Here is a 26,532-nt window from a genome sequence, read left to right on the forward strand (position 1 = left end):
CCCTGCACCCCACAGAAAAGACCCTGTGGCCCATGAACGCTGCTGGCAGGCTCCAGGGATCCATGCAGGAAGTCCGGGCTATCTGTGCACAGTTCTTGACGCAAATCACCGCCAACAGCTGCCACTGGGAGTTCCAGGGGTGGGGGCATAGAAAAGTTAGCACTGCCTGGGGCTATCATCCTCACCAGCGTTTCTCCACAGGGCTGGAGTAAGGGACAATAGTCTCCCATGCTCAGCATGCCCAACATTGCCCTAACCACTCCTCCACAGCTGCTATTCACCCGGCCTACCCAATCTCCATCCTCAGCCCTCCATATCCATGAATCGTCCTCCCAGGGTTGGGAAAAGGCAAGCAGAGCCACCTGAGTAATACTGGCCATACTATCTAGCCCTCTTTCTTTCTGGGATCAAATCCAAGTTGAAACCATAGAGGCACAGTGCAGACAAAACACTGATGGAAATCACTGTACTGCAGGCCCAAGTCTTTACTTACCTGTACTTTTAATTAGTATTTTTAATAAAACAGTATTTTATTTATTGCACTCAGAGCGTTTGGGTACTCGGAGACATTTTCCTGGGTTGTTTTATCACCTGGTTATTTTTTTCTGGACATCAACTTAGTTCTGGCCTACTATCACAATCCAAATTTTGTTGCAGCTTTATTATTTCCTAGCAGGGGAGATCAAGGCTGGAGACATACATTACTGGGATTTCTAACGCTATCCTAACTTGAGTGATGGACCCCAAGAGAGTATAAGAGGTGGCTACATTCAGTACACCAGACATGTGTTCTGAAGGTCAGAGTCTTTCTTTCTTTCTTTTTTTTCTTTCTCTACTATAAGTCTGGCCATACAGGCTAGGACAAAGGAATTAAAAGTATTGATGCAATCTTGTATGAGGGCACTGAAGCAGGTCCTCTGTTTCCTGCCAGGATCTGAAGAAACTAAAAGAACAAGCCCTTTGTGTTTTAGGACATTACATTTGCTCAGCTGCCTTTGCAATCAATGATGACAGAACCCTTAGAACCTGAGGTTGAAATACGGAGGCCTCTACCTGAATTTTAATTTTCTTTTTATGAGTTGTTGCGAATATTTGGTGGATGCTTATTACTTACTAATACACACACACAGAGGTGTGCAAATTAAGCTTAAAATAGCTTTGTTAACTGGGAAGTTTAATAAATATATTAGAGCATGCCTAAAAGATCGTGGGCTCGAGAAGATACCCAACATTGACAATGCTGTACAGTATTAGGGGCTGGCTGCATAGCTAGAAGTTTTGTCCTTTGTCTGAATAATTAATCTGAATAATTAAATCTGTCCTTTGGAAATCTGTTCAGTTGGAAATTAAAGATCTCGGGGGTCTGGGTTTTTTTGGAATCTCATCTGTCATTCCTTTGGAATTTCTTTGGGACTCCCAAGCCAACTGGGATTCCCAGATAACACCTGGCCACCTTTTGGAAAAAAGAGTAAAGAATAACCCCAGTGCCCTTGCCAACATTTTCTTTCTCAAAAAAAGAGCTAGCATTGTTCAAGGTTTTGGGTAAGCTATTGTTGCTGAGTATATACTAGCTTTCACATTGAGCAATAATATATAGTCACTTCACTAAGGGCCTCTAACTTTGATTTAAAAACTTTGGAAACACCTATGGCATAAAAGATTCTATCTATCCCCATGCATGCCCATCTAATCTGTCTGTCTGGTTCCTATACTGGCACCCATCACCGCTTTATTTGCATGTCTCCTGAGAGGGGATGACTAGGGCTAATGGAAAAATGGGAATTCTTTTCTGTGAAACGTCTCAAACAAATGTCAAGTGAAATTTTTCACTGAACCTTCTGATTTTGTTGATGGCACAGCTAAAAAAAATGTTTCCATTCCAAACAAATGGTGTCAAAACAATTTTTTTTTCACTTTTTCATTCAAAATGAATGATTCGTTTGATTTTTCAATTTTGGTTTGGTTTGTTTCAATTTTCCCTCCTTTTTCTCCCTTATTTTCCCTAGCACTCTCTCCCCCTTTGGGAAATGTCCCTTTGATTTCAGTAGGGGCAGAGTGATGCTGAGTGCTTTTAAAAGTCCCACTCTCCATGTCCAATATGGCAAGAGAACATACAAACAAACACATACTAAAATATTTCCAATCTGATTATCTTTCCTCTGATAAAAACATCGGGGTCAGATACAGCATTTGAATTGTTTGCCAGCTGCCCAGTGATTTCCAGTGTAACATCACATGTCAATAGAGAGATTCAATGTGGAGTCCATATACTTGAACTGATTTTTGAAATCTGAACACGAAAGCATTTGTGACACTGAAAAGCCATTGATGGGACTGCAGTTCAGCAATGCAAGGAGCTGAAATGCCAAGGAGGCAGGAGGAATATGTCAGGCTTCTTAATTTTTTTGGTGCTCCTGGAAGTTGCTCAGTAAACAGCTTTGCTGCTGACATGCTGTCCACATCACAAGCACAAGCTTAGCCCAAACTGCCATCTATCTAGGTACTTATATGGCCCGCATCACAAGGGCAGATCCTCAATGGAGCTATGACCATTTATACCAGCTGAGGACCTGGGCCATGATATCTAAGCACCTTCCAAATATTAACAAATGTATGCTCACACTACCATTCTGAGCTAGGGAGTTATTATTATTCCCATTTTACAGATGAAGAAACCAAGGCACAAAGAATGTAAGTGACTTGCCCAAATTCACACAGGAGACAGGAACTGAAGCCAAGTCTCCAACATCCCAATCCAGTACCTTAAACACAAGACCATTCTTTTTCTCCTATGTGTCTCAAGCACGGGCTGGTGTTCAGTCTCTTTGTCAGTTTAATCTTCTCTTCTGAGATGCTAACAAGGGTGCCAGCTACTGCCAATTGTAGTGGCCTTTTTCTTTTTAATATATAGTAATGCTTGCCTCCTAAGAACTGGTCTGTGGCCACCAATGCATTTCAGAAAGGCTTTTGAATGGAAATGACTTTTAGATCACTACCTAATATGTCAGGTTTCACGAACTGAAGTTTAGATTCTAAGTAGATTCCATAAATAAATTTATGGGAGTACAATGAGGATCTCATCAACAAAGAATAACAAAAATGTTGCTGAGGAGGGGCTTTATCCAAGTAGATTTTCTTACAACTTTAAATCAGGTCAAAAAAGGGAAAACCCAATTTTCTGAAAAATGTTGACATTGTTTTCATTTTGCAGGGTTCGCAATTCACTGGTTTTTCTTTTTTTTATTATAATTATTTTTCATGATTTCGCCCCACCCCCAATTCTCTTTTGCAAAAATTGAAATTTCAAAAATAAAACATTTTGCATTTTCAAAACCAGAAATTTTCAATTTTGAAAAGCAATATATTTAACTAAAACACTTTCCATCTAAAAAACCGCAACCAACTCTATTCAACTCTACATATCATTTGGTCACTGAATGTTGGCACGTGTTCGGAAACTGGAAATACAAATAGAACTATAGGGACAAATCCTAAAGTCAATTATATTTTAAAATGAAATTCAATAGGAGATTTGCCTGAGTGAGGACTGCAGCACTTAGCCCATAATTATTAATTTAGAACAATTCTTAACAAAGGAAAATTACCTTAAACCCTGTAGGAAAATATTTCTGCATTTATGCTAATACCAAACCCTCTTTCGAGCTCAGCCATTTAATGATAATAATGTTTAAACATCTAACTGAGGGCTTAAAAATTAGAAAGAACCCATCTGTGCACGGAACTGATAATTGCTAGTTTTAATATTATTTCTGAATCCAGTTTCCTTAAAAATGAACCACTTTATAATTTAATTAAGTTGCCATCTAAAGCAAGAGGGCTAATTTAAAGCACTAAGCTCAGATAAGAGAAAACAGGTCCCAGAGAATTGGTTTAGAAGGACCCCAAATAATTGTAGGAATTACTTTTATCTACAGTTCGCTCAGAGTCATCAGAATGACTTTTATATCAAAGAGGTGCAGTGAGTGACAGGCGCAGGATTTGCTTTGTACTGGTTAAAACTCATTAGGCCATGAAATAACTTTATCCTGCCAAGACAGGAAAGAACAACAGATGCTGTTTTTGCATTATCTGCATTATTTAGCCCAGCAATCTTTAGACATTTGGGTCAAGTTTCTACAAATTTGTTGCTTTCATCTGACTGAGGACTCATGTGTCCTAACCTTTCAGTCTGACCTGTCTAATTGGTGTCCATTTATAACACTGTGGGGGTTTTTTTAGTGACAATTAACCATATGCTGACAAGGGTTTAATTTAATTTCTGCTAATGCCGGGACATAAATCAAAACTTAAAACGGAATAATGAAGGTATTGGATGCCACTAAAAAGAACAGATTCTTAAGCATAATCTAGCCAGTGGTTACTTGACTGTCCTGAGATTTATACAAAAGTGTTATTCTCCACATCCTCTTAACATTGAAGCTGCAGTTAAGGAAAACCTATTATGGTAATTGTAGGTGCCTTTATCTTTCTTTTCTGAAGACTCTTCTTTTTACAAAGCACCTGTGTTTTACTTAAAGCAAAAGGCCATCCCCCTTATAGAGAGGAATGGTTCTATTTAGCATATGTTTCCTAGGCATGCTGAATTTTCCTATTGCATGATGATTAAATAAAAGGAGAGAATAATCATGTTTATGCCTGGTAGGTGCTAGGCAGCCTATCTTATAAATAACAAAATAAACCAGGGCTTGATTTCTGCCTCATGATGGAGTGTGGCATGCATGCAATTGGTATTCCCCTGGAGGCAACGGCGCTCAACCAAGGGTTTGCCCCACCTTGTGAGGCCAAGAGGTGATACCATTGCCATCTACTAGGGGAGGACAAGCTTTAAATTCTGAACCCTGGATTAGCAGAACTCCAGGGTATTCTAGCTCTGGGCAGACCCTGGCTGGCCTGACACACTTTGGTCACTCTTACTTATGTTAAGTAATACCTGGCTCTGTAGTCTTGCCGAAATCAATACATCTCCCCATGCAGTAAAGGACTTCTCAGTGGGAGTAAAGGTGGCAGAACAGAGGAGAAGGATGCTCCAGGGATTATGGCACTAACGAAGGACTTTGGAGACCTGGGTCTAAGTCACTCCTCTGCCACAGACTTCCTGTGCAGCCTTGAACAAGTCATTTAGCCTCCTTGTGCCTCAACTCCCTATCTATAAAATGGGGATAATCACACTTCTTGACCTCACAGGGGTAGTGGGAGAATAAATACATTGACGATGGTGAGGTGCTCAAACACTACCGTGATGAGAACCGTATAAATACCTATGATATACTGTAGTCCTTTGTAAAATGCAATGGCAAGCTCTAGGCACGGCTGCACCCTGTTGCTATTGTCTGCAGAAGCCAGTGGTGAATCAGCCCCCAGCATTCAGTTACTAATCTTATTGCCTTTTCATTCCGTTCAGAGAACACACTGACAAAGAGTCAGATACAAAACATATGTTTCACTCGATATCCCCATCAGGCTTAAATGAAGAAGCTCTGCTGCTGTGAGCACCACCTTGTTACCTTGCTAGAAACCAGTGGATTTGGTCTCCTTACGGCAGACGTGTCGGACTCCTTTCGGGAAGAGGGTCAAATCTGATGAGATTACAAGTTTGGTTGACAAAGGTACTAGTGTTGATGTCATACACATAGATTTCTATAAGGCGTTTGACTTGGCACGACATGACATTTTGATTAAAAAAACAGAAGGCTATAAACTTAACATGGCACACATTAAATGGATTAAAAACTGGCTAACTGATCAGTCTCAAAATATAATCATAAATGGGGACTCGATTGAGCGGGTGTGTTTCTAGTGGGGTCCCGCAGGGATTGGTTCTTGGTCCTATGCTATTTAACATTTTTATCAGTGACCTGGGAGAAAACATAAACTCATCCCTGATAAAGTTTGCAGATGACACAAAAATATGGGGAGTGGTAAATAATGAAGAGGACAGATCACCAGCGCAGAGTGATCTGGATCGCTTGGTAAACTGGGCACAAGCATATAATATACATTTTAATATGGCTAAATGTAAAGGTATACATCTAGGAACAAAGAATGTAGGCCACACTTATATGATGGGGGACTCTATCTTGGGAAGCTGTAACTCTGAAAAAGATTTGGGTATCATGGTGGATAATCAGCTGAACATGAGCTCCCAATGCAACGCTGCAGCCAAAAGGATTATGCAATCCTTGGATGCATAAACAGGGGAAGCTCGAGAAGGAGCTGAGAAGTTATTTTACCTCTGTATTTGGCACTGGTGCGACTGCTGCTGGAATCCCGTGTCCAGTGCTGGTGATCACAATTCAAGAAGGATGTTGAAAAATTGGAGAGGGAGGGTTCTGAGAAGAGCCATGAGGATGAAAGGATTCAAAAACCTATCTTATAGTGATAGACTCAAGGAGCTCAATCTATTTAGTTTAACAAAGAGAAGGTTATGGGGTGATTTGACTATAGTCTGTAAGTACCTATATGGGGAACAGATATTTAATAATGGGCTCTTCAATCTAGCAGAGAAAGGTATAACATGATCTAACGGCTGGAAGCTGATGCCAGACAAATTCAGACTGAAAATAAGGTGTAAATTAACAGTGAGAGTAAATAACCATTGGAACAATTTACGAAGGGTTGTTGTGGATTCTCCATCTCTGACAATTTTTAAATCAAGATGGGATATTTTTCTAAGAATTATTTGGAGCAAGTTCTCTGGCCTGGGTTATACAGGAGGTCAGACTAGATTATCACAGGGATCCCTTCTGGCCTTGGAATCTATGAATTCCATTTTTTTAAATAATGGTCAGTTGAATGGGGTAAAATTTGAAGACTCCTTTCAATCCACTATGAATTTCCCACTGATTGTGATGGGAGATTTATACATGCAATGTGTCCTTTAGGTAAAAAACTACACTTGTAGTCATTATTGTTCTTTATTATTTGTTCGAACCTTTATCCTTGAAGTCAGTATCACTCAAAGGGAAAATCTGCTCCCTTTAAGATCACCACTACTTCTGCTCTAAGTGTCTCTTCCTTCCCTATCTTCTTCTGTATGCTTCTCTTCCTCTTCCCTGACTTTGTGTCTCTCCTTCTTTCTTCCCTCTGTATTTCCCTCCCTGCACTAACTCCCATTTCCCCACTCTTCACTTGTAGGTTACGCTCCCAACCCCAAATAAGCAATGAAATGCTTAGACCCGCATTAGGTTTGAGTTAACAAACCAGGGACATTAATGGGAGGTTGGGGGGGTTCAGACCTCTAAAAGTTTCAGGCTGTCTGCAGATTCAGGCAGTGTAATTGGTTCTGTAACACTTGCTTCTTATTTGGGAGATTTTCTTCACAACCTTGAGAGCTAGCAACTTGCTTTTTGTTAAAATAAAAACTTAGATTCTGCAGATTCTGGATGTACTATGTGGGTCACATAAATGCATCATCTAGGCTGAATCCAGATCCCGGGTTGTTTGTATGACACCTCTGTGTTAAAGAAATTTTCTTTTTTCGGGACTTACCCATTAGGATATACACATATTAGGAAGAGTTATTTTTACATCAGCATAGTAAATGTTATGATTTCTCTATACATTAACAAACATTTCCTTGTCCCCAATAACAGCAAAAGCAAAAAGAACAGAATATCCTTGATTTTAAAAAAAGCTATAGGTATCTGGAAAAGCATATTGGAACCCACAGTATAACCAATATGTAGAAAAACAAAAGGGGAAAATATTTTTTAACATGAAATTAAATAGTCAAATGTTACTCTGATTTAAAAAATAGAAATAATGCTCCCACTTTGGGAGCCTGTATTTTGTTGAAATCTCACAGCTTACATTACTGGGGCATGATCCTGTAAGGTGCCGAGTGCCCTCAACTCTCATGGTTTTCACCTGAAGTCGATGGAAATTAAGGTCACATGTGGGCTGCTGACCTACTCCTGCTCCCATTGAAATCAGTAGGAGTTTTGCCATTATATTCAGTGGGGCAAGAGGGGCCCACTTAATACTTCGTGGCTGTATGAGGAATTTGGAAAGGTGGTGGAAGGAAGGGCTATGCGCACTTGTGTGCTGTATTCTGCACCCAATCACCAACCCCCAAATCAGGGGCTAATGGTAAGGGGATTAGTGCATGCTGGCCCCAGTTAAAGAAAGCATCTAAGCATGTGGATAAATTAAAGAGTGTGCTTAAGGTCAAGCACGTACTCCAGGTTAAAATACAGGCCTCTCAGTGACTTAGCTTTTCTGAATAGAGATACCTGCTTGAACTGGGGACTTGGAATTTTCTCTTTTTTCCTTTTCTTTCTCTCTCTGAGTGGTATTACATGTTATTACAACTGGGATGTCTCCATTCCATCATATGCCATCAGAGCAAACTGAACCCAAGTGCCAAGTCTGCATCTTAATTTCCATCTGTTTCAATAAACACAGGATCAGACCCCAGTTCTGTGTCTCCTCATCTTTTTCTTAAGGAAACACATGGATAAAACTTTCTGTGAAAATCTATTTCCTTTCTCTAATGAGAACAAAGAGACTTATTGTTTTGAAGACAGAAATCTGATTGCAAAAAAAAAATCTTTCTTTGGTAAAAATGTAATAAATATTATCCGGAGCTTCAAGTTTTTATATCTACCTGTCATCTAATTGGCTGTCTGTCTTTTTACCTACCTATGGCTCCATCCTGAAAGGCACTCCTCATTGAAGTCATGGAGATTGAGGAAACTCAGGACAGTATGTAGGTACTTAGCAGGATTGAGCCCCAGGAAAACTGCTTTTGCTACAGTGTATATGTGAAGTTGCCACAATACCGTTAAAAACAATATATACTGGTAATTCAATTTTTACTTACACTTGCATGGAGTTTTCCTTTTTTTGACATCGCTAAAAATTTGTTGCTCAAAACTCCTCGTATTCCTACAATCCCCTGAGACACAGCAAATATTTCCAAAATACCTAGGATGACAGAAATCCCAAAATAAATCACAATACTTTTCAGATCACTGTGACAAAAAGAAATTGTAGTTTCCTTTTGAAAACCCCTGATTCTCATCTTCCTTGGTTTTTGCAATAATTTCACGTTAGATTGTTTACTGCTTTGCTTATTGGAAATGTGCATTTATTTATATATGTCTTAAAACCTTAAGTCATCTTTCAGATGACTGACACATGATCTTTAGAAATGCAGAGGATGTCTTTTGTTGGGCCCTGATCCCACGAAAACTTACGAATGTACATAACCTTTAACGTATGAGTAGTCCACTGATGTGACTGGGACTATTCATGTACATATTGTTAAGTACATGCATAGGTCTTTGTAGGATCAGGGCTAAATGCCCATACAATAACCTATTTCTCTATTAAACTTAACAGACCTCTTTTCCTATGAACACATCCAAAAAACAAAACAAACAAACAAAAAAATCCTATGCTCTGTTCAAAGTAGGCTATAACACAAATCAGCAAAAGCCAATAATTTCAACCATATGGCTCCTTGACACTGTGCCACTGCCATTGCAGCAATTATTTTTATACTGTTAGGAGACTTCTTGGCCAAATACATCTCAACTGTCCCTGTTTTTCAGTGATGTCCCTTATTTCAGACCCAAATTTCCCGCCAGTTCACACAAATTTAGTCTCTCACTTTTATTGTTATAAAGGATTTGCACCAGAAATACAGGAGTAGAGCTGATCTGAATTTTGGATGACACATTCTGATTCAGATGAAATTTAACTACTTCAGATCTGGAGAAGCATTCACAAGTTCAAAAAAAAATTTTTTTTCCTTTGGCAGGGTTTATCTAGCTGGATAACATTAGCGTGTATTACTGTGTCCATTCAAGACACGCTATTTGGGTATGTCTCTAATTTTAACATATGCAAAACTAGGGCAGATTAGATTTGGCAAAGGGGAAAAGAAGGGAAAATAAAGCATTTTAAATTTTGCCCCATTTTATCCAAAATGAAACCAGGCCTCCTTACTCTCTGGTATATTGCATTATGGAAATAAAGTTACAGCAAATATAATTTATGCTAAAGGAATAAATTCCATGTCTTCTTAAGCTTCCCATGGGTCAGATTTTAATACACTTACTCACATTGAGTAGAATCCTACTCAGCAAGCATTCCCACTGATTTCAGTGGGACTTTTTGTGGAATAATACACTATTTAGTTTGACTGAGAATAGCAGAATCTGGCCGTAAGGGAATAAAATTTATTTTTCCTTTTCCCTATTGACTTTCATGGAACTACTCTGTCTGTTACCAGGGTATCTGAATTCCTTCTTTGAGTAAGGGATCAATGTTTATGGCCATATTTGGGCCTTTGAATGCTGAGAGATACGCTGGGCTCAATTCTTTATTTACTGAAATCTCATGCTTGATGACTTGGGCCCCAATTCAGCAAAGCACCTGAGCACACAGGGAATCCCATCACTAATTCAGCAAAGCCATTAAGCATGTGCTCATATCCCATTGAAGCCAATTGTAGAGGCAAAATAATCTGGTGGCCATATTGGATCCTCTTAAGGACAACTAGGCGTCCATCTTGTGAGCCTTCTTGCTCCTTCCCCACCCTAGTTTGGCGCCCTTTTCTGGTTTCGGCGGGAACAAGATAGCTGTCAATCATATAATCTGCCCAGTAACTGGAAGTCTATATAAGGCGGTGTTCTGATCAGATCGGGGCTGCCCGTCTGAGTGGCAGAGTGCAGAGCAGACAATCAAGGGTAGGCCATTCACCCCACATGGGTTATTCTGATTAGGGAATTTCTCATTTGCACACACTCACTACATCATCTAGGAGATTCGCTTACTACACCCACGACGACGCAGGTAAAGGGTAGAGGGAGGGTAGGACTCATCAGTTCACCTGAAGAAGCTCGATCATCCCTGCTTCAGGCCTCCATTTCCATCCAGGGGATCCGGTGACCTGCTGTGCTGTGCCAGACTAAGAGGCAGAAGGCTGCTAGAGATGGTAATGTGATCTTGTGAGTCTACTTGTACTGTTCCCTATTGTTACAGCCTGTCTTGTTGGTTATTTTGCCCTGTTTATTTTGCTTTTGGGGTCCTTGCCATATTCTCCCCTTAAATAAAACCTTGTTGTACCTTGTTTGTGAAGTCTTTTATACAAACCCCCGGTGATAGATACGGGTAGGGGGCGAACTTAGGACCGAAATATCTGGGCCACTTTTACTTTAGTTTCCTGTTTCGGTCAACACAATGAGATGTACAGATTGGTGTTCTGTTCATCCGATTCATAAAATTGGATGTCTCCAGGGAAATTTTGGACAGGCAGACAAGTGTAAAGTTTCAGGCCTATTCAGATTTGTTTGTGCCAAGAAATGGATCTACTTCTTTGCAAAGCTTCAGAACATCGCTGATCTAACAACTTCACTCGGAATTGCGGGCACTGACCCTCGGACTCCTAATAGGCTTACAAACTATTAGAACTACTTCCTGGGGTGGAAGGCTCAGCCCTTAGGTCGTGACCCACTAGAACTTTTAACTGAGGCAGAGTATATCTACACTGCAATCAAGAGATGTGATTGCAGCACATGTAAACATCCCCAAGCTAGCTAGAGTGAAGTTAGCACAAGTAACAGTAGCAGCAAAGCTGTGGTGGCACCCACCCACTGAGGACCCTGAGTACACATTCGAGCAGCCAATGGCTGCACTGCCATAGCTTCCCTGTTATTGTTACTCAAGCTAGCTTTGATCTAGCTAAATCTAGCTATATCAAAGCAAGGTCAGGTATCTATACATGAGCTGTAAACACACCACCTGATTGCAGTATAGACATACCTTGAGTTTGTAACCAGGTATTGACATAACTGGCTTTAAATATTATTTGTGTCCACATGGCTAGTAACCATGGCAGCTATAACAGTGTTTGTCCTCGATTGGCACGTTTGGCATCCTGTAACCAGGTTGGCACACTGCTTTTTCACTTGGGATAAGACTCCCCTGACTGTGAACTTGTTCTCTTTCCTCCTAGCTGTGGTAGGACATCCCAGAGTGCATCACCCAATGTTGATGCCACTCTGTGTGCATGTCACCCAATCCTCTGCTAAGGAATTATGGGATTGCTGCCCATTCCCCTCCTACCGCCCAGAAATCAGCGATATGAATATGGTTAGGCAGCATAGGATGTCATACAAAGAAAATTAATAACTCCAGATCTGTGACTGATCTAGCTCCCTCTTCCTGCAGTCTTCCCACGGTCCTCACATTTTTTAATGTGCTAGGATAGGGAATAGGCTTTGAGCTTTCCACCCCAGCCAGGGATTTTCCTGTACAGGGTAGAGATCCCTGCAATTTCATTAAAGGGCAGGGTTGGGCCCTGAGTGAGTTTATTACCTGATGTATACAGAGTAATCAGTTTAATTGTAAATTCTGTTTTATTTCTGAGGTTAAAACAATAACAACAATAATATGACACCTCTAGCTCTCGCTTTATAAATACATAAATTATGTGCTCAGGACTCACAATTTGGATCCAAATGTTGAATACTGCAAACTTTGGGGATGTTCAGATCTGGTGTTTTGATTGTGACTCATCTGTAAAGTATACACCCCAAACCTGAAACAATCCTTCCCTGCATCCTCTTTTCACTGAGATGGAATAATTTAAACACCCCTTTGCAAAACAGTAGGTGGGGAAATGGTTTTAAAGACATCAAAAAGCAATCCTCCCCTATAGCTCTAGAGCACCATGTGGTTGTTCAGGGCATTGTGTCTAGCCCATGGAGAGCCCTTGCCAACTCTCACTGAAGTCAATGGCAGATTTAAATGGGAGTTGGATTAGACCACTGGAGCCCATATTAAAGTTGCAAGACTGACCTTAGCCAGAATTAGCAGAGTACTTACCACAGAGTGCTACTAGTGCTGCTTGAGACACTGAAACAGTGTAACGCATACTGAGTAATGGATGGGGTCATTCACTGTCCCTTCAAGCATCTGGAGAGTGGAGAACTATAGGAGATATTATTTGGAATGGCATCCCAGAGAGCCACAAAGTAACCATGAAGCAGGCACTTGACATGGCATTGCAATGTTTGCTTCATTGCTTTGCCTGAATAGGTGATGACACTGTGTTGTGAGGATGCAATGTCACAGACCAAACCAAGAAAGGTCAGGATGCCCTCCGAGGACTTTGTGGCTTTCTAGGCTGACTAAGTGCTCTGCAAAGAGAAGCTCACTGTTATAGAATGTCAAAAGTAGATCTACTGACCTCAGCAAGGTTTTTTTATTATTATTTGTTGGTGCTCTTTTTTTGTTTGCTCAGCTCCAGATTTAAAAAAGGGATTGCTTTAAAATACTTATAAGCATACAACAATTTTTGTGCATTGGTGCTTTTTGTTATTTTAATTACAATGGACTTGGGTCACTCCTGCTGGGTCGGGAGGTTGCAATTTGATTCCTTCTGTGCCAGGTCTGGCCAGTTCATTTTAGATGGAGAAGTTATGTCCAAAGCAAGGTGCTGGAATCTGGCAGGGGAAGGCAGTTTTAATTCAGAGTCATGCAGAGGTGAAAGTAAGCCGGTACGGTCCAGTACGGCATACCGGCAAGAGCTGGTACGCCGTGCCATACCAGGACTGGCTTCCCCTGGCCAGCGATTTTAAAGGGCCTGGGGCTCCCGGCAATGGCCGGAGCCCCGGGCCCTTTAAATTGCCACCAGAACCCCACTGCCAGAGCCCCTGGCTAGCGGAAGCGGCTCGGGCAGTGATTTAAAGGGCCCGGGGCTCCGGCCACTGCGGGGAGCCTCGGGGCCTTTAAATCACCACTGGAGTCCTGCTGCCAGAGCCCCAAGGTAGCAGCGGCAGCCGGGGATTCCAGCAGTGATTTAAAGGGCCCGAGGAGGTAGCGGCGGCCTTTAAATTTCCCCCGAGCCCCGGGGCTCCTGGCCGCCTCTGCAGCTGGTAGCTCCAGGGGTGATTTAAAGGACCGGGGCTCCCAGCCGCCACTACGGCAGCTGGAGCCCCGGGCCCTTTAAATCTTGATTTAAAGGGCCCAGGGATTTAAAGGCCCCACCTCTTCCGGTTATGAAATCCTGGAGCCATGTCTCCATAGGTACCGACCAGCTGCCCTGGAAATGGACTGGATCAGTTGTCCTGAGCATCCTATTCATGTTCCCTCTCTGCCCAGCACCATCCACTATTTGCTTGGGACAACCAGCTCTGGGTCCCCTGGAGAGTGGAGGTTTTAGTCACCATGCATTTCTGCGATCTCCCCATTCTCCTCTTCAGGTGGACTTTCCACAAGTAAGGAACTACAGCCCAGGTTTCCCTGCAAGTGAATTGAACTGTTTATATATTAACAAACCAAAATACATATGTATGTATAAAAGCAAATGGGTATATATACAATTTGGACCTAATTCTGCACTTATTAACTCTAGTGTAAATCAAGAATAACATCATTGATGTCAATGGACATACAACTGTGTAAATGCGGTGTAAGTTGGAGGAGAATCAGGCCCTTTATTTTCATCAGTAATATTTCCTTTTTTCTGTTCTACATCCATACAGCCTCATTTGGGGGGGCTATCTTATTTTGGCTGTTGAAAATTTATGAGACTGTAACTTTTCAGCTTGCTGTACACAGATTTTTCATACACGCACATGAAAAAATGTAATCTATAAAGACATTTACTGAGCTGGTAAAAAAAAGTATGTTTTTTCAGATTTCCTTTTCCCTTCCCAAAACTCAGAGAAAAAAACGGGAGATTAGTTCTTGATGTCAGTTGACATTTTTATGCCAAATTTTTAAGAACAAAAAATATTAAAAATACCAGGAAAATATATTATTCTTATGAGTTTTTCATGCAATATGATGCAAAATTAAGACCATATTTGGCCTGCATCCATGATTTCAACACCTAATGACAATGGGAGTTCTGTTTATCAATTAAGGGATTAATTTGATCCTTACTGTATATTAATTCAACTATGTCAAGTATGCTTAAAATGACTAGGATACTTCACTTTAAAGGCATATGAGGCCAGAGTCCCCCGTACAACTTCTACCTTCAAAGGTCACTTCAGCTGGGCCAAATCTTGCTATCCTTAATTCAATTAATTGAATCAGAATTTGACCCACTACACGGAGGGCCTTATTCTGATGTCACTTACACTGGTGTAAATCAGGAGTGACTCCACTGAGTCAATAAAGTTACTTCAGTTTCAAACTGGCATAAATAATCAGAATCTGACCCCCCAAAATACAGGCATGCTTGACAATTCATTTTATATAAGATCGTCATTCTCTAAAAGCCTAATCAATAGTTTCCCTGTGCAAAGAGCCACTGAATGAATTGATCAGCAGCACTGTTGATCCCACTATAATTTGTGCCAGAAGAAATTATATAAACTACATAATGGTGCAATACTGCATAATAGTGTATAGTGTTGCACATAAATATATGTGAGGAACGTGCTATGCTTGCTGCTACGCCAGTGGTTCTCAAACTATTGTACTGGTGACCACTTTCACACAGCAAGCCTCTAAGTGCGACCCCCCCTTATAAATTAAAAACACTTGTTTATATATTTAACACCATTATAAATGCTGGAGGCAAAGTGGGATTTGGGGTGGAGGTTGACAGCTCACGACCCTCCATGTAATAACCTCGTGACCCCCTGAGGGGTCCTGACCCCCAGTTTGAGAACCCCTGTGCTACGCCTTTCTGATTAAGAGAGAACTTTGCCCATGGAAATATTCGGGTTACAATATGCTTTGAAAAATGAATAAAATAGACCCACTTTTATAAAGCTATTTTGGAATATCCTAAATCTTCCCATCTGATCCTGCAATCCCTGAGCATACACATCTCTTTTTTATTTCAGGGGGAGTTCTGGTATACAAGAAAAATACAAGATCGGGCCTTTGAGATTTGATTGAACCCACATCAGCAAGGATATTCAGATTTAAGGACAGAGTAGTTCTGTATCAGAAGCACGTTCAGACAGTACCTGTCCCATCCTTAACCTTTTTCAGCCTAAGAATTGCAACCTGTATGATCTAGAAATGTAGATATCTTATATAGCAAGGGCCCAATTCCAACTTCAGATATATGATGTGTCTATCTAAGTACTTCTATAGCCTCATTACTGTAGCATCTGAGCACCTCATGATCATTAATGGATTTTATCTTCACAACCCCACTATGAGTTGGGGAAATATTATGCCCATTTTTCAGAAGGGAAACTGGGGCAGATGGTAGCTGAAGTGATTTGCCCAAGTTCACACAGGAAGTCTGTAGTTATGCCAAGAACTGAACCCAGGTCTCTTGAATCCCAGTCCAATGCTCTCTCTGACTAGAACAGTTTGTTTACCTACAGCATCCACAGGTTTGGCCAATCGCGGCTCTCACTGGCCGCGGTTCGCAGTCTCAAGCCAATGGGGGCTGCGGGAAGCAGTGTGGGCCGAGGGATGTGCTGGCCGCCACTTCCCGCATCCCCCATTGGCCTGGAGCGGCGAACCGCGGCCAGTGGGAGCCGCAATCGGCTTAACCTGCGGACGTGGCAGGTGAACAAACCGGCCCGGCCCCCCACGGTGCTTACCCTGGCGAGCCACATGCCAAAGGTTGCTGACCCCTGGACTAGAACATCCTTCCACAGATTTCAATAGGAGAGACACAAGCATATTTCTGGCTAGAAGGGGGCCCTGTATTTTCTCTTCTGACCTCACAGTCACACTGCAGCTCTCCTAGCTTTAGCATAACTTCTGCATTAGAAGAGTAGACCACAGAATTGTTGATTCACTTGGGTTCTTCCATCCTCCCAGCTCTGCATATTCTCAGCTTTTATGGTTTATGTGACCCAAAAAGGCACAGATAACCTAACATGAGAAGTTATTTGCACGCTGCTGTTTGAAACAGACAGTTTTTGAGCCAATATAACAGGCCATCTGCTGCCTTCAGTCCGTTTTTTTACTCTATGTAGGAGCTGTGCTGTGGATCAGAGATAGCGTGTAGCCTAGTGAAATGGAAGCAGTTGCCAATCTCATAGGTGACAACCAGTGCAGATTTGTAGCCATGATGAAACACACTGGAGACAGGACCAGATCACCACTTCCCATGACAAAAACCCACAGAAGAAGGTTAAAAGGGGAAATAAACTCTGTGCAAGGTGCATAGAACAAGCAACGGTTCTACCTCCCAAGCCTCATGATCTGCAGGCAGCATTGACACTGAGACCATGTGCCTGCCTTTGGGTCTGGGCCTCAGATCCTCAACGGTATTTAGGCTCCTAATTTCTATTGATATCAATGGAAGTTAGGAGCCTAAATACTTTTGAGGATCCAGGCGTGGGTCCCCGGTGCTGCCCCACCACTTCCTGGCCACACAGCTCTGTTGGAGCCTCTTTGCAGGAGGCTCCTCTACTACATCTGTTCTTGGGCTTCGCTTACATGGAGAGGTTTGGGAAGTAAATGCAACCCTTTCCCCTTGTGTTTGTGCAGGGTATGTGGGTTAACAAAGTGCACTTCCCCTCAAGCCACCTGGTCCCGCCCAGCCAATGCCTAGGAACACAGGAGTTAGATCAAACCAGTGGTTTGATATTCTGTCTCTGACATTAGCCAATACCACGTGCTTCCGATGAAGTTGAAACAACCCATCAATGGACAATTATGGATTTACCTGCTCATTTGGGAATCTGCTTCCTAAATCTCATGAGTTAGTGGGTGATTTATACCTGATGTGGTATTTTGCTTATTTAAAAAATGTATTTAACCTATCGGCGGTCACTGTGCATGTGCTCATTATCCATATAAACATCTTACCTTCTCCTGAATCCTACTAAACTCTTAGGTGGAGATTTTCAGAAGTCACTAGTGATATTGTGTACCTCAAGTTTTGGGTGCCCACCTTGAGACACCTCAGAGGGGGGTGAGTGTTCAGCATTTATTGAAAATCTGACCTCTTTCAAGTGTCTCAAGTTGGGCACTCAATATCACTTGTCACTTTTGAAACTTTTGGCCTCAGTGATGTGTTGTGGCAATGAACTCAACCCATTAATTAGTCGCTGTTTTTAAAACACATTCTGTTCACCAACTGTAAATTTGTCACCTTTCTGTTTCATTGAATATTGCCTTGTTCTTGAATTCTCCAAAGAGATAGTTAAGAGCACCTGATCATAGGTTATTCTGTGTACCTCTATAATGCTGCCTCTTAGTCCCTCATCCTAAAAACTGCTCTATGGGAGTGAACCCCTGTGTCCCTGGGGAGCCCTAAGGTCCACCTATAGGGAAAAACTTTTGAGACTAAGGTCCTTCTGATTTCCGCCCTAGACTAAATGATATCAGTCTTTTCAATCTCTCCTCATAAAAAAGTCTCTGATCATTTGTTGTTTCTCTCTGAACCCTTTCTGTTTCCAGTACTCCTTTTTTAATATGGTGTGACCAGAACTGAACACAATATTCCAAGTGAGGGCAGAACATCAATTTATAAAATGTCATTATAATATTTTCAGTATTATTTTCTATCCCATTCTTCATCCATTTGTATGTTTTGTTTCCTTTTTAGAATGCTGCTGCACATTCAGCTGAGGTTATTTCCCCCAATAACACCCAGGTCTTTTTTCTGGAGTGGTTACACTGAATTCAGAACCCAGAAATGCTCAACCCATTCCTTGCAATGTGCATTTTCTTGCCTTTGTCAACACCATCTTTCATATGACCCATTAATCTAGATGCATACGGTCCTGCTGAAGTTCCTCAGAATCTTCTCTAATCTTGATATACTCAAATAATTTAGGGTCAGCTGAAAAACTTGCCACTCTGCTGGTCCACCCCTCTTCCAGTTCCCTAATGAATATATTAAACAACATCCTTGGGGCCCCCTCTATTAACCTTTTGCCATGTTCAAAACTAATCCCTATTTCTTGTCTCTTGGCCAGTTTTTAATGCATGGCAGTACTTTTCCTCACACCCCATGTCTATTGAGTTTTCTTGACTTCACTCCCTTGGCTCAGACCTTCCCCACTTGTAGAACTTTGAACCCTCCTTCCCCGGGTCACTGAGAAGGTGGGAATGTGGCTGTGGAAGTAGCTTACGGCCCCTCTTCCACCTGAGAACAGGGTGATCTCTGCACAGGGGCCCTCCTCTGCTCATGGATCCTTCGCAGTTATTTGGCAAGTCTATGGACCTTTACTTTTTGTGTGAACAACCCTGTCTGTGTAATGCCTCTGAAATTCATGACCCTCTTTTCACATCTCCCTAGGAGGCTTCAGGAAAACACACTGGATCTTGGAACTTCCCTGATGAAGAATTCTGATGATGAGCTTCAGTCACTCAAAATATCCCTTTGGCCATGAGTATCTCAGATGCTCTCCTATGTTGCAGCTTGTGTGATGAAGCCTCAGTTATGGGTAAGGCTATGTTTATGTCACAGAGGTTATGGAAGTCAATGAATCCGTGACTTCCAGAGACCTCCATGACATTCTCTGCTTCAGCCCCAGGGGCTGCAGGACTGGAACTGGCGGCCAGCGGGGCCCTGGCAGGGTTCCAGCGACAAGCAACAGCAGTGACAGGCAACAGGGGGCCCCCTGCAAGGTTCCAGGGACAGGTGACAGACTCCTGAGGGGGCCCTCCTCAGGGTTCCAGCCATGGGCAACACCCTCACACAGGGGAGTGGATACATCGGGCGAGCGACTGGGGGTGTCCCCTTTTCTCTTTGGGAAATATGGCCACCCTGCAGCTCCCAGCCACCATTGGCGGAGGGCCCCTCCTCCCCCCAAGATTCCAGCGGCCATGGCCAGAGGGGGAACCCCACAGCTCCCAGCCACCACAGTGGTGGGGGAAACCATGGAGCCACAGCAGCAAAAGTCACAGACAGGTCACGGCTTCTGTGAATTTTTGTTTATTGCCTGTGACTTGTCCGTGACTTTTCCTAAAAATAACCACGACAAAATCTTAGCCTTATTTGTGGGTACAGGGCAAGAAAACATGTTCCATGTCTTAATCAAATCATTTTAAAGATGATCCTGTCTAAGTAAGAAGCAACAGAACAAACAAGGCTGAACTTCAGAGTATACTATTCGCAGTTGGTATATTATGTCCAGTGAAGGAAATTAGAGATTCTATTTGTCTAAGCATCAATCTAAGATGTATTGCCAGGGTTGTATATGTATGTATGGGTCAAACACTGATGCTGGTTCCCCTTTTCCACCTGTGCAGGAGGAGGGTATTGCAGAGGAAGAGTGGGTGATGACAGGAAGGAGAAGGATTCACACTTCTACATGCTCGCTGCCATACACAAGAGCCTGGGGAAGCAACTTGGCCACCAGGCTGGTGGGTCTGTGAATCAAGAGAAGGGGAGGAAGAGAAACATGTTTAGGAGGGTGCTAAAGAGCAGCTGGTTATCCATGTGGCTATCCACATGGAATTAACGCTGAGCCTGGCAGCATTAATTTCCACTCTGCACCTGCACCCCTCTTGGTGATTTTGCGCAACTGTAGGCAGGACAGCCAATGGCAGCATGACTCCTGGAGTACCTATGTTCCCAGGAGGACAGGAAGGTTGGCGAGAACAGTGGACAGATCACTCCTTTGCTGGCTGAGTGCGTCTTTCCCCACTGATTCTGAGAATCAATGGGTTCAGATGCCTGACTTCCCCAGCCACCTCCTCTGGAATCCCCAACACTGTCTCCTCAAGAGGTGCATTAGCTGGAAACTCTATGAGTTGAAACAGAGACCTAATAACTTCACCCAGTGGCAGATCCACACACTAATGCCTGGAAAAGATTAAAGGGACAGAATCTAGTATAAGTTTGGCTTTCCTGGTCATGCCTACAACCTTCTAGGTTTTGTGAATGAGCCTCAAAAATGGCCAAATGGAGCCCTCTGTAAGGTGCAATAACTATAAAAAAAATGTGATGAGTTAAGGACAGAATATGAGATGTTATCACAGTTTTTAGTACAGTTCTGCTATTAATTAGTACAAAATTATCCTTTCTTTTAGGAAGAATTACACTGAATGTGGATAGAATGTGAGGCAATCAGCTATGCCCAGGTGCAGCCCTGTGCCTGAATAGAACTGATTGCATGATCAGGGCCTAAATTATTTACTATGGGCCAGATTCTGTAAGTGCTCTTTGAGCAGAACTCCCACTTGAGTCAACCAGCATTCCACATCCAGAGGTGATACAGAACCACACCCTATGTTTTTAATGTTCTTTTTAAAGCACCACCAGCTCTTTCTGACATTTTGATTTCCAATAATAGGACTTTTGCGCAGTAATAGTATAGTAAGACCTGAACAGTAGTCAAAGCCAATAACAGCAAGACAGGAGCTCCTCCGGGAGGAGATGGGTATTCGCATTTCTCCTGAGTTTTAGGTTTAAACAAAAGTATCTTGTTGCTTCACTCAAACAATACAAAACATAAAAAAGGAAAGAATGACAAAGTTATAAGTAGGAAGTTATGAAAGACAGGACAAAACATGACGCATCTGTTCGGACTTTAAGTGGCAGTATGGTCTAGTGGTTCGAGCATGGAAATAGACGTCAGGAACTCCTAAAGTCTAATAGTGACTGCCACTGGCTTGTGACTTAGGTATGGGTGAGTCATCTGGGGTAATGTGATGTTCAAAAGTGTTCAGTTTTCATTTCCTTCAATGGGAGCCGAGCTAAGCCAGTGCAGAGTGCTTTTGAAAATCTCTTGCTTGTAGCTTCATTTTCAGAGGTCCTGAGCACTCACAATTGCCACTGACATCAACTGGAGTTGCTCAGCTATTAAACTTTCTACCTCAATTTTCTCAGATCTAACATGCGGCTAATAATATTTGCTTCATCACATGGCTGCTCGGAGGATTCATTAGATGAAATGGGGTTCTGTTCTGAAAAGTGACTATAAAGATGATATTGAAGGGTTCCAGGTTTGTTGTCTCTTCATTATTTCCATATCAAATGTGTACTGTTTACTATTAAAATGATAGAAGTACTTGTGGCACCTTAGAGACTAACAAATTTATTAGAGCATAAGCTCTGTAGCCCACGAAAGCTTATGCTCTAATAAATGTGTTAGTCTCTAAGGTGCCACAAGTACTCCTGGTCTTTTTGCGGATACAGACTAACACAGCTGCTACTCTGAAACCTGTCATTATTAAAATGATGTTTTCTCTTACTACCAGCCTTGCAGATGGAACCCAGGAACCAAAAATCAAACTGGTTTCTTTCCCTCTTGTGCACAATCATCTGTAATAGAGGTTCTGGCAGCAAAATTCTTCCTTCAGTGATACCTGTGCAGCCAGGTCGTCTGCCAGTTCTGCCTCTGGTGACAAGTGTGTAACACCATTGCTTTCACTGGGGTTGCATAGATGTAACTGATTGGAACCTAGAGCACAATTCTGTTGCTGATGCACTTGTAGAAGTAGAACACAATTCCCGCTGGTTTAGCTGTATTGGCTGTCCAAGGCTAACAAGTAGTACACACTTATTTTTGTGGAGTAATAATTAGTTACGATTTTGAATACTGGAGGAGAGCAGATCTGTTGAGTAAGGTAATATTTTACCTAGTCACATTTTTTTTAAAAAAAGGACATTTTGAATACCCTATAGTCCTTTACATTTTCAAAGCACTATCTACATGTGTTAGGTATTACCAAATCCTATATTATCTAGTTTCTTCTTTAATGATATGGATGAAGGAATAAACAGTGGGTTTATGAAAATAACAGATGAATTGAGTGAAACTGTGAACACCAGTAAAGACAGGGGAGATAAGAATCCCAAGAGACATAAAGAGATTCATCTTGGGAAAAGGTAAACTGTTACAGCTGAGGGGAAAGAATCCAAAATAGGCAATCAGTTGGAGAGAGACATAAAATGAAATCAAGAAACTGAAAAATTTAGGATGAGTAACAGCAAATAAATAAATGAAATGCTGACCATAAAACGTATTAGACTGTAGGAAAGTCTCAGGAAAAGTGATGGGAGCCCCATTGCGTGACAGATTTTAAAACAAGGCTTAGTCGAGTATTATTCAGACTTGGACAATAGGTGAAAACGCTGCATTTTCAGGAAATAAATTAACTCCCGTGGGTGGCCTTTTCAAACGCGGTCCACCATGCCTTAACTCTACTCCCATTAAAATCAAGGGAAGTTTCACCAGTGATTTCAGTGGGAGGAGTTAAGCCAACACTGAGCTATTTTGAAAATCCTGCCCGGTAGTCCTAGACCGTTTTCTTCTTTGTGGGTCAAATTCTGGGCCAGCTGACACCTTCCTGCACGCCCCCTTATTTCAATAGGCTGGTAAAGGGGCCGGGTGACTCTCCAGCTGTTCTGCGGGACTCACTCCAATTATATACCCTTTCTCCCCATGGTCTGCTCCCTCCTCCTCCTCCTCGACCGCGGAGAGCCCTGGCTTAGATCTAAAACGCTGGGGTCTCTCCTCATAGGGATCTCTAGGCTCCGAGGAGCCCAGGAGCCTCTCTCCGTGTGTTGGGGGCGGGGGAATAGGGGGCTGAGACAAGGGCCCAGTGGCAATAGGGCGAGGCACCGGCGGAGGGAGGACTGGAGGGATGTCACAGGCTGAGCTAGCGCAAGGCAGACAGCTGGGTGACTGGGTGCTTTCCTGGGGAGGGGACGGGGCTCCCTTCCCCCCCAGCCACCCATCATCAGGCGTCCCCCTGCTCCAGCCCAGCAGCCAGAGGCGCCGCTCCATTCGGAAGAGCCTTGAACCCAAACAAAGCTGCACTAGGCCGCTGGCGGACGGAAGGACTCTGCGCCCCTGGCTTCCTACAGGGGCTGCACCTGTCCGGGGCCGCGTCCGCTTCAACCGCCCCAACCTCGCCGCGGCTCCCTGTCCCTGCCCAGCGATCGCAGGCTCGCTCCACCCTGGGGCCCCGGGCCCGATCCTTCCGCGGCTGAAAGCCAGGGGCCCGCGGTCACCGGGCGCTCTCCGATGTGGAGCCCACCGCAGGGGGCTGAGCTCTGAAATTACCGCGCGGTAACGCTGCGTTATTCACAGAGGCAGCGGGCGGGCTCCCCCAGTCCTGTCCTCCCGCTGCATTTCCTCGGCTCTCCGCCTTGTATCCCGCTGCCCCGGCCGCTCACAGAGTAGCTGCACTAGCTACTGCCCCGAGCTCTCTGCGACTCCCTGCCCCTCGGGGCAGCAACCCGCTCGGGGAGCAGGAGGCCCGAAGGACCAGGCCATACAGACTGCGCGCTAGTGACCAGTGCAAACCTTCACTACAGCCACCGAGTCTCGATCCGAGTGACATGGACATCCATCATCTAGAGCCATCTAGTCTCGAGCTGATGTAGGGCCACAGAACCTACATCAGCTCCCACGGCCTGCATCTCAGTCGTCTTTAGCTCTTGATACTCATATAGTCTGCAACTAGCCAAATTCACACCCATATAATCTAGTCCCGCAGTGTCTATCTAAATTATAACCAGATTCCGAGGCCAGACGGGACCGGTGTGATCAACGAGCCTGATCTCCTGCATACCACAGGCCTGAGAATATTTTATATCAACACACCTAATCTATGTATATTTATAGCCACCTAATCTATATTGAATCTCATTTATACCCATGTAATATACATATATATAAGTGTGTGTTTGTGTGTGTGTGTGTGTGTGTGTGTGTGAAGATAGATTAGATGAAGCTATGGAATTAAAGTTTGCACTTATAAAACACACACACATGTACAGTTCAGCTAGCAACAGTAGAATAAACCTTCCTGGTTGGCTACATGAGTAAGTTCTTCCCCACAGAGGCAAAGAGGCTGGGGCCCGACCCATCGCTTCGCACAGTCATAGGTGTATCTCAGTGATTTCCGGGGGAATGGGATCCGGCCTCGGCGCAGCAAATCCATTATTAACGAGTCAAAATGAATGAAAGGAGACACACGGCGGTGGCAAAGGTAAAGTCAAAACGTTAAGCAGAGACATGAAACCCAGGTTTACTTGTTCAAGGCTAGTTGCAGGGCCAGATCCTGTGCCTTTACTCACAGTACATGTCAATGAGCGTATCCGCCTGGGGCAATGTACTCGGTGAGGATGAGAAATTAGGGTGAAATCCATTCTATTGGGTTTTTTTAAATAGTAGTAATAGTTCTGCCCAACTTTGCAACGTGACATACCAGCCTTATTGCATGCAAATAGCGTTATGAACGCTCTGCCCCCGTAGTCCAAATACACGTTTTTGCTTCTCTCTATTGCCTGGCCTTTCTCTGAACTTTTCTTATAACTCTTTTCCTCACAGGAAAGCGCGCGCGCACACACACACACACACTTTCCCTCACAGGAAAGCGCACACACACACACACACGCACTGCTGCCATCACAAGATAATTGCACTTAGCTTCTCTCTAGCGTACTCGCATCACTGTTCAACCTGGTTTAAATTACCATCACTGCTGGTATTTGTCCCATCAAATAGTTGTATGTTTACAACTTCTTCTAATTACCATTTATTTGACGCAGATTTGTGTTGTTTTGCTTAATCTCTAGCCCGGAGTAGGAAAAAAAAAAGGCTCACATGAGGACAGAAAAGAACCCCCAGCTCGGGGAAGACAATCTGGCATGTTTACCTTTGCTCGCTCCAGTTGCTGGGCTCGGGTTTAGCTGATCTTTAGGAGGCCATAAAGGCAGAACATGGCCTCTGCCCCCAGCCAGCCCAAACCACGCTACAGATCCAGCTACACGCACGGGGAGGGATAGATCCAGCTACACTCATGGGGAGGGATAGATCCAGCTACACGCATGGGGAGGGATAGATCCAGCTACACGCATGGGGAGGGATTGGGAATCCTACCCAAGACCCAGGCGCCGGGAAGGATTTCCTTGCTCCCCTGGTGCTGTCGGTCCCCCCGTGGCCCAGTGGCCGTCCCAGGGCAGAGAACGGAACTTACTTAAGAGATTGGCTTCATGGGAGCCGTTGACTTTGCCATCCGGGTGGATCTGCAGATGGAAGCCAATGCCCACCCTGCAATAGAGGCTGCCCGTCCTGCGCCCGGATGGGCTCCACTGGAAGCTGCTTCTCTCCGGATCGCTTCCTTGGGCTCCCAAGGAGGCGGAGGAGGAGGAGGGGGAGGAAGGTGATGCAGCGGAGGAGGTGTTGCTGGAGCTGCTGGCACTGGCCGCCTGCCCGCGTTGCGCTCCGGGGGGCAGTTGCGCCAGGGCGCTGGTGAGGATCAGGTGGCTGAGGGAGAGGAGGCAGCGGAAGGACAAGCTCATTCTTCCAGCCGGGAGGGTGCCCAGCGCATCTTGCGAGCCAGGCTCCTGCTCGGTCTGCGCCGCGGCACGGGCTAGCTGCGCTGGGCAGGCATAGCTCCCCTGGCTGCAGCGCGCGAGGGAGATCCGGAGCGCAGCGCTGGCACACGGAGATATTTATAACCCGGGTGATCTCACTGGTCGGTGCACGCCTGGAGCCGAAAGGAGGCTCTCTCCTCCATCCGCCGCTTCCCGGCTGCGGGGCTGGGGGAGCCCTGCGTGGCCCCGCGAGGAAGAGGCGAAGGGCGGAGGGGAAGCAGCACCCATGGGCCCTGGGGGGGGAGGGGTGCGGATCGCACCAGAGGCCCGGCTGCGCCAGCGGC

The 26,532-nt window shown here is 43.9% G+C and overlaps 1 protein-coding gene across 1 annotated transcript in view; it reads right to left on the minus strand.

Moving 5' to 3' along the window:
- The window catches only part of FGF5 (fibroblast growth factor 5), a 29,386-nt gene extending 3,213 nt beyond the window's left edge, over positions 1-26,173 (minus strand). The window contains exons 1-2 of the mRNA XM_024212440.1: positions 25,849-26,173; positions 8,843-8,946 (exon numbers count right to left, since the gene is read on the minus strand). Coding sequence (XP_024068208.1) covers positions 8,843-8,946; positions 25,849-26,173 — 429 coding nt within the window. The remainder of the gene's footprint in view (positions 1-8,842; positions 8,947-25,848) is intronic.
- Between the last annotated feature and the right edge of the window lie 359 nt (positions 26,174-26,532).

Source organism: Terrapene carolina, unplaced genomic scaffold (genome assembly GCF_002925995.2).
Source record: "Terrapene carolina triunguis isolate 2854851 unplaced genomic scaffold, T_m_triunguis-2.0 Scaffold136, whole genome shotgun sequence".
NCBI classification, from domain to species: domain Eukaryota; kingdom Metazoa; phylum Chordata; order Testudines; family Emydidae; genus Terrapene; species Terrapene triunguis.